Raw genomic sequence first — 9,760 nt, 5'->3', positions numbered from 1 at the left:
TAATATCGCATATTTCATAAATCCGACACTTCAATCATTTTTTGTGGATTGACTATAATAATGACGTGGGGTTAAAAGTGGGGTGTTTACATGTTTGCATGTTTAGATGTAGAATAAAAATCGTGTTGCAATAAAAAAAATATATTTTCAATATTTTTTATTTACACATTTATCAATCAATACATTTAATAATTAATAAAATTTTAATAAACTGTTATTCTTTATTTTTTTGTATAATTAAATAATCTAAGCTAATGGTAAACACAAAAATCTTTTCCTAAAATAGTTTCTCACATTCAAACAACTTCATTTACTTCTTTCACCTACCTTTAATATGCCAAGTGTCGAAAATCCAAAACAATGTAATAAACTATTATGTATACAGAACAAAAAATTGTATCAATCAAATGGCCTTTTCAGTCATTCACTTTGATTTCAGTCTTCAATGTTTATATATTTCGACTCTGTTATTTAGATATAATTTACCACGTTCAATATAAAACTATTTCAACACATAATTGTTTTCCAAACAAACACAAACAAATAATTGAGACAAACACAAATTTATTACAACAAATATGACACATTTTCTATGAGGCTTCTTAAATTTAATTGACTGGTTCCTACTTTTTACTTGTAGGTCTATGAATGTTTACGGATAAAACTTCTTGGTAATTTATTAAGAATCTCTTTAAATCATTCGTATTCCTAAGGGATTGCGGGCCATCGGTGAATTAATTGATTGGTATCCTAATAAACTTTATGTAAAATACTCGTACAATGTTATGTCACGAATCCAAACACGTGTTCGTAAAAATCCTAACTTTTTTCTACATTTCGTCGTGATATAAGTCTTTGAATATTGTTAACACATCGCCTTTTAAGGCGAAGCTTAGTGCCAAATCACCAGTTTGATTAATCTTTATAACGAATTGGTGTACAATATGAATTCCAAAAAATATTTTTTAGATAAATTGAAGGTTTTCCTATCGTTTCGCTTGAGTAGAATATAAATAAATAAAAAATTACACAATAAAAAATATAAATGTAAACTACTAAAAAAAAAATTAAAATTATTTACAAAATAAATAAAAAAAGTTTTGTGCTTGAAATCGAACGTTTCTAGACTCGTTTGTCAAGCGATTTTAATGCCTATTACCTACAAAATAAGGTATATCAAGAATATACACATTTTTGGCTTGTAGCTTCCACTTTAAGCATTATTTTCTGTTTTGTATATACTTACTCCTCCCATAAACACGAGCTCCTGGAGCTCACTTTATGGAGTAGTAGAATAATTAGGAAAAAATAACACTTATTTTGCATACGGTTATAATTTGAAATCTTATATTATTTTGTGATAAATAAATATTTATTATTTAGAAAGGTATATGAAGACGTGTTCCGATATTATTATGAATTTACTAAAACTTTATCAGGAAGCGGCTTGTAGTCCCATTTTTAATAGGATTACCAATCATTTTAAGAGATTTTTAATAATTCTACATTGCTCATTTTTCTCCGTGTAATCTCTTTGTCGTTGACGTGAATATAATGTATTACACATAATAACTTTTAATTCATACACATTAATTTTAGTACAGTGGATATGTTTTTTCTGAGCTTAATCTAAGTGCAAATAATGTAAAAAATGATAATAAGTGCTCAAGCTTGGTGAGGTTATTAAATAGTTCGCTCGCTAGAGTTTAGTAGGTATTTATCAATCGATCTTTAACTAACTGACCTTTTTCATACATAAACGAGGTACATTTATTTGCATAATATTTATGCTTTTGCATATTGTTCTTTCTATGACCAATTTTTAGATATCCTGATCCGCCATGTTTGTAAGTAAGAACATTATACTGTCGTATTATTAAATATATTTAATTATAATAGTGCTTTTCTCCAGACACCATCAAACTTGTATTCTAATATTATGAGGTAATTTCAGTTTGAGTTCATGGCTTGCTGTACTGGCATAAAATGAATTAAATAAGGATGGAAAATCCATCCATTTATCTCGATCCAACTTATTTGGTCACAGCAGCGCACGTTTTCATATCTGATACTAACAATACCCATCATTCTGTGTGAAACAGAATAATTTTAATTATTTTGCACGTAACTAAATAGTGTAGATGCAATATTCTGCACGAAACTTAATTGTGTTTATGATTCCGTCTGGAATTCAACAATGTACAATATTTATTTTATGAAACTCGATATGTTCATCGTTCTGTTAGGAACTGAGAAATGCATAATATTCTGTTTTTTTATGTTGCGCCTCACAATAGCGCCCTTGTCTGTACAGTGTATAAAGACATGATAAAACGTAAGATCACAATCTCTTACTGGAACTCAAAAATTCACTTGAATAATGTTATCATTACTGTGATACGATTTGAGATTTTCACGGCCAAAAGTATTATAGTGTCCGAACTTTGGCTAAGGAAAGTAGCGCAAAACGGCATAAAACCTCAAAAATAAATCACTGTAATTATCATTACTATGTCTGAAACGCAATGTACAATATTATGTACGAAACATTCTGTGAACATAATCTAAATTAATCAGTTGTTCACTCGATTTGCATCCCGATATTTAAATTTATATGTTCATTTCGGAGTTTTTAATTCAAGTCGTACAGAATTATTACTCTTCTCACATCTGGAAGAATCTGTCGAAGGTTCCGAGTGGTCCGTTGCTATATTGTGTTCCTCGTTCCTCTTGAAGCCGAGCGCCTTGATAACGTTGCATTTGATGTGAGCGAACTTCCTCTTGACGGAGTGCCAGACTCTGGGCTTCCAGCAGAAGATAATGAAGATGAAGACCGCCCGGAGGAGGTTGATACAGTCGGTGATATACCAGATGTAGCTTGGGCCACCCACCGCCCAGGATAATATCTCCGTCAGCCAGGTCACGCCCATCAGCGAAAACATCTTGGCGTAGAGAATATATCTGGAAATGGGTACAAATGTGAGTTAAGGTACGTGTCGATGACAAAAATTATAAAAGACGTTACCTAAACTGGTGTAATAAATGCAATTAATATCTTAATGAGACGACCTTCTGAAGCTAAAAGTTCAAAAGATTTATTGGATAACCAGCGCCACTACTATATATCACCCCCAGTGGTTCGTTAAGTTTGGGGACTTAGCAGGGGTGCCCGGGTTCATTGGTTAAGGTTTGTATAGGTCTTGGAGGCGGATGCATGTGCACACCTACTGCGTGGCTGGCCAGATCGGGAGACGCTGGTTAAGGTAGCTCTTGCCTTCTCCTTGTTAAGGGACCTTCGACTTCTTCTGCAGGACTTTATCGACCAATCGCCTCGCAACGCAAGTGGAGAAATTAATTCACACGTCCGTCACTCTTATACACACCGACCCCATACCCCATTCCCCATTCCTACCAATCCGCCAACCTGTTTCCTTACCAGAACTTCATCTAAAATCATCCCCAAAGATAACATAGTTCACGAGGGAAATTATTTTCCTCCGGAGCTCCTGATGTTAAAAAATCCTCCAAAAAGTTTCAAAGTAATAATTTAATTTAATCCTTTATTTTTTTCTCATTATTTTAATCACGCAAATCCATATGCTCAAAAGAGAAACAGTAATTTTCCTGAAAGAGAGTTATTCAAGAGAAAAATTTTCACTAGGCTGTTATTATTATTCGACAAATTTGCGAAAAATAACTTCGTATAAAATATCCCTTTCGCATATAGATCTCTTCGTATGATAACGGCTATATAATTATTTATAATATTATACTTATAAACAATCATCATTCATACAATAAATAAACGAGAAATATAATAAGTCAAGGTAACGCACCTAGGCCACGATACCTAGTTAACTCACTGTTTCCGTTCATTATACTCGTACATCTACCGCAAAACATCAATCCTGTGGTATTTTGCCTTTTCAAATATTAATCTTTTTTTGGTTACTGATACGAAATATACTGATAATTACACGCCTAAAAGTTGTTAAAGCAAAACCACACTTATTCCTGTCTAGAGTGAGTGGTTCGTCGTAAGATCCGAGGTGATTTGAGATTTTCACAGCCAAAATTATTATACGTTATTTTTGGGTATTATGCCATGTTGCCTGCGTCACATCTACCACTGTTACGCTGTCACACCTACCTGAAACGCTGTCCGAAACGTTGACTAAAGAAAGAGGTAACGCAACGCGGCATAACATCCCGAAAATAAATCATGGGGAAGTGATTATTTTTTATGGAAACCTTTTTTGGATATATTAATCAGAAACCTAAAACCCCGAGCTTATTTCAATTTTTGTTTAAATGCTCGATTTGTACATAATTTTATACTTTTACCACAAATTACATGTTTTTACTTAATATCAGGTACCCGATATGTATTTGAAATATAGATTTTAACCTTTCCAATTGAATGACATTTAACAAAGTTCTTACGGAAAATTTGTAATAACCTTTGTAAGTGAGAACAGAATGTAGGTAATTAGCAGGGAGTTATGGCATACGCGTGTACTCTGAAATGCCTTAGATAATTATTACGGTAAAATTTAATTCTCATTCTTTATAAATCATATTTCGTAGATTAAATAGTAAATCTATGTTAAGATTGGTTCCATGATAACTCCTCAAAATGACAATTCAACACACCTGTAATAAAAAGTGCTATAAAGTTACATATGTAACCTACTTAACCTAATTTTAGTTACATCACTTTTCTTAACTTTGTAACACTTTTTATAGGTGTTTTGAATTGTCAACTTGATGAGTTATCCGGTCGGTTTATTTATTATTAAATTATCGATATAAAGGTTTTGAACTTGACTAAACCTGCGTATATTTTTTAGTCTAAAAACCAATAGAGGTCACTGGACAAATTCTTTTCTTATTATTATTTGAAAAATATCTAATCGTTTTTCATAAAACAAGGTTCGCACTTATAAACTTACTTCTTCCATTGCAATCACAAAGCGTGTAGGTTCTTACAGACTTCCAAAGAGGCATCGGGCCTTATGTGATAGTTCCGTGTAAAATAAAACTCAATGAGTGTTTTTTATTGAAGAGATCTTCAAAACTTGTAAAATGAAATGCTGTCGTGTTGGATTTTATCTTCCATAAAAATTGTGCGGTTCTCGTAAACCGGAACGCATTCTTCTAATTCCACATTGATATTGTTTTATAATATACAAAATATAAATACATTAAAACAATGAGCCTACACATTCGGTTGCCCTCCATTGCGCAGACCTTGCGTGTTATAATATATAATCGACTACAAATTAAAACAGACTTGCAAAGAAAATTAATGCATTTTACGCGCAATGCCATTATTAGTGAATTATTTATTTTAATTGAATCATTTTGTAAGCTGAAACGATAAAAAAACTTAAATAATCACTTATAAAATAAGATTTTAATCAATTCATTAATACAAAACGGAAAATTAATATTTTTCCTGCTTTTCTAGTGTGGTGAAGAACAATAACATTATTTTCAAAAGAACAGCCTTTTTGGCGTCAGTGGTACAAAAAAGGGGAGAGTGGGCCATGGTGTGGGACAGGTGGGGGTAAGAGGGGAGTTATTTTGTAATTCATGAGCAAAATTTTTCTCACAATTATTACGGACTGCACTTCGCCTACAGGAACGGCCATTAGAAGATCAAACAATTTTATTATATGCTATTTTTTTCCAAAGTGATATATTAAGAGTTTTAGTTAAAAAAACCAAAAATTTGACTATAAAAAATGTTAGTGGCAATATGGTAGTTGGGGTTGGGACTCTTGTGCGGCATAATTTTTACCAATTACACCCACCCCACCCCACCGAGACCAAATCCTTGGTGCTCTTATTCTGCTTATATACAATCGTTCCTTTCCCATGATTCGTGGTTCTACTTGCGTAGGTTATAGGTAGCAAGAAAATGCAAAGAAAACGAACACAATTTCTATTATTTTTTTCCCTCACCATGTACATCTTTTCTGTTTATTTATGTCTTATCTCAAGATAAATCCATCATGATGCACCACGGTATATAACAGGTAAGTGGGTATTCTGTAGTCGTTTTTATGTTCTTTCACCTCAATAAATGTTTTACATTTTTTCATTGTTTTAGAACTGCTAAGTTTATATGGCATGTCGCCTTGGATACCACGCCTTTGTCTATACCCTGACGAAGCCATGCAATAATTAAATTAACTTGAAAATACTACCGCTACACCTCTGTGAAATTCGCGTGCCTGGTGAGCTTTATGACCTGCAAGTCACTGTCCCCTTAGAATAGTCATTTTTGTACATCAATGTTTTATCCGAACGTCATAATAATATTATCATATGGGAACTTGTTGATTTACCAACCTTTGTTTCTCCTTGGAAGAATTCGAGCCCCCATGCCTTGCGCTGTCTCCCTGCCGCAGGGCATCAGATCCTCGGCTGAGGACGATGATCCTCCAGGTCGTGTAGATGAAGAGGAATAGGTTGGCAATCAGCAGGATCCCCATTGGACCGTAGAAATAGAGGAGCAAGGAGCCGGTACCTGAAATCAATCGATAGTTGGTATTAATGCCAGCATAATTCCTCTTGATTTTTTCTCACGTGAATACCTCAGATAGGACTCCCAAAGGCTCCAGTAAATCTATGGCATCCTCAATTGGGGTATGTTGTGAGACAGAGGAACGGAAAAGAAATGGGAAGAGAAAGATGAGGAAATACCTGGTTCTTTTTAGATCTGGTCACCCACTACTAAAGCCATTTTAAGCAACGACAGTATCTTACACGCTGAAAAAATGTTTCAAATAAAATTCTCAATCAAAATGCATCATTATTTAGCCTCGTTCAAAATGGAAAACCATTGGTAAGCTTGTGTTTTACTTACAGCAGCTTATTTGTAAGCTATTTTCGTATCATAACAATCGATTTAGTCCGCATTTTTCATCTGACTAGAATAAAAATAACGCTCCGCGTGTTTCTTGAGGTAATCAAATTGATGTTACAAAATTAACACGTTGAAAGAGTGGTATATCTCAAGAAAATAAACTCCGAAGCTAAATAACACCTATCAAGAAGGGTTCACACCATAGACAAAAGAAGAAAACTAGAAGTGTCTCCTATACAAATTACAATAGAAACAAATGTGCCACTGACTTGGTACTTTTTGTCTGTCTCTCTTATACCTGCCAGAAGTTGTATATCACCATCCCATTAGAATTTCGTAACCGTGGTGAAACACAGTTTTATATGGAAATACAAGTCCCAAATGTGGGTTATACTTGGTTTACGAAACACGCCCACCACACACCGTGTTTTTCTTTATTCTGTGGTTCATACAATATTCACCTAGTAGGTGTAAGAATTGTACAAAAATTGGCTCACCTTTCGTAAGTTCACAAATTAATTTTGTACGACTAATTTGTAAGCGTAAATGTGGTTGGACACAATAAATAAATAATTTTTAGCACTCTAGAACGACGGGGATTTCTTAGTAGTAACATCCCAACTAATCTTAATCATAATAGGAAAATGAATATAATAAAGAAATATTCCGCAATAATTTGATATTTATATGTAATGCATTTTATCTGATGCTGTGTTAACCTAAAATCATTTAAAACCATTTCCTTTTTCTTAAAACTAATAAAAGAACTAAGGCGTTGCACTACTTAGTAATGCAAAATCGTGTGATTTTGGTTTGAAAATTTGATATCTTAGAAATTTTTTAGATGTATTTTATTAAATACTCATCACATCTTGGCATTTGAAATAAATAAGTCTTTTTATAGGCGCAGAAAAAAATAATGCATTAGGACTAAAAAAATTGCTTCAAAGTTCAAAATCTCCTACCTATAAACCTATTTTCGGTTGTGATTTTATTGTGTGATGTGGCAAATTAAGTTCTTTATAAAATTATGCTAAAATTTTAAAATATTTGTGCCTGAACGTCCGCAAAATAAAATTAAATTTTTAGCAATGCATTTTTTTTTGCATAAATCAAAACATACACGTAACATAATTTACATAAGGGGTGTTATTGTTAGCAACTCGATTCAAAATATTACATGACGTAATGCATCTCCTTCGGCGATAATTGTGCGTAGTATGTTTTAGATGTAAGTGTACTACAGTACCTACTCTATAAAATGAATGATAATCTAATTAATTACGTTGAGAAAAAAAAACAAAATAAAGTTAATCCTTTGTCTGCCAAAATTATGTAATTTGCTTTATTTAAAAATAATATTTTATAAACATCTACCAAGTCTGTAGGCACACGTTTAAATTATTTATTTTTTGTAACTCGTACTACATTTTTTTTTATGTGTAAATATTTTACACCAATACCAAGCAACCGTTTTCTATCATATTCAATTTTCAAAAATAACCTACAGAATTGCAAACTTATTTACAATGCCAAAATAAAATACAAATTAAGGAATCAATGAATTATTTGTAACAATGTAATTTTTTTGCCACAGTATCAACTGAAGCGACCTCCTAATGTAGAGACGCAATGTAAGCATGCTGAGTCTGTTCTACAGGTATTTTAATGAATCCTGCTCTAAGGAGTTAGCAGCGTTGATTCCTAGTGTACCGGTGTACGTGCGTAAAACTCGATGGATACAAACGGAACACTCGTTTACAGTTGATGTTGGCTCGTGAGAACAGGTTGTTTCTTCGACTCGTTTTTGTGTAAATCGGCCCGTACAGGGATCGAGCTACCGACAGGTAGGTGTTTTTCCTCCTTCATATAATCCGGGCCTCTTCAAGACCCGCATTAATAAATCCCTTCCTACAACTCCTACCCTAACCCGCCTCACAACGCTGCCCAACTGGGTAGTGACATAGTTCCCCTCTCTTTACACTATACAGACAGGGCTCTTGAGAGGTGTTACAGAAAAGAAAAAAGGTACCTACCAATAAATTATACTAACTTGATTTTTTTCTGCTTTATTTTACCGGTATTCTCGTATATAGCTGATGCAGGTTTGTATAAATGATTCTATTTGATCCAAAATTTGATTCCGTGGGATATTTTCTATAGTTCTCTATAGGAAACCCTTCTCTAGAAATCGTTAATTATGAAAGCTCCTAATTCTGGGCAATACATTGTAGACAAATTGCTTTTCTTTGTTGATAATTTGGTCACGTTCAAGACCCCATAATGATACAATAATGAGCCCTATTCCAGATTACTATTGATAAAGCGATACCTAATTAGTTGTCTTGGGACATTTAGTTCGATTTACCACAAATTATCAACACGAACGATTCGTAATAAGACAGGCGTAAAATAAACTACTAACTTTTTTATTCTAAATTCGACTTTTTTTTGTTATTTGTTTTTGGGGTGTTATGCCGTGTTGCGCTAACTCCTTCTTTAGCCAACGTTTCGGACAGCATTGCAGTGTCAATCATCAGGGCAGATGTGTTATTTGAGGTTGTGGTGAAATGTGAGCTTATGTATGAGGATGTGATACCGTGTTGCGATCTAAATGTTGTAAACCAGTCAAATCGCTGTAATTTTTAATTAATGTTCGTGTTCATTTTCTTGTTTTTTTTTTTTTGTTTCTTGCATGTATTTTTAATGTCATTTATTTGTATTATTTCTTTCTTATGTTTTAAAATTATCTGTCATCTTAATTGTACCACCTGCATGTAAAAGCACTCTGGGCGTTAAATAATTAAATAATAATTCCAGTATGTTTGACTAATAAATGAACAAGTTTTAATAAAACAAACAAAAATCTTCAGATTGTTTGTATTA

General features: G+C 33.1%; 1 protein-coding gene across 2 annotated transcripts in view; it reads right to left on the bottom strand.

Annotated features, from left to right (window-relative positions):
• Positions 1 to 200: 200 nt before the first annotated feature.
• LOC149423714 (G protein-coupled receptor Mth2-like) overlaps positions 201 to 9,760 on the bottom strand; it is a 67,073-nt gene continuing 57,513 nt past the window's right edge. Inside the window, exons 5-6 of one of the 2 annotated variants that reach the window (XM_089631770.1) lie at positions 6,358 to 6,535; positions 201 to 2,961 (exon numbers count right to left, since the gene is read on the bottom strand). In XM_089631770.1, the coding sequence (XP_089487896.1) occupies positions 2,619 to 2,961; positions 6,358 to 6,535 (521 nt within the window). In that variant the 3' untranslated portion in view covers positions 201 to 2,618. The remainder of the gene's footprint in view (positions 2,962 to 6,357; positions 6,536 to 9,760) is intronic. The other variant, XM_089631771.1, reaches the window with a different exon arrangement.

This window comes from Hesperophylax consimilis, chromosome 5 (assembly GCF_061612785.1).
Source record: "Hesperophylax consimilis isolate HC1 chromosome 5, BYU_Hcon_1.0, whole genome shotgun sequence".
Classification (NCBI taxonomy): Eukaryota; Metazoa; Arthropoda; class Insecta; order Trichoptera; family Limnephilidae; genus Hesperophylax; species Hesperophylax consimilis.
The sequence above is the reverse complement of the archived record's forward strand: the minus strand, read 5'-3'. Positions and strand labels throughout refer to the sequence as shown.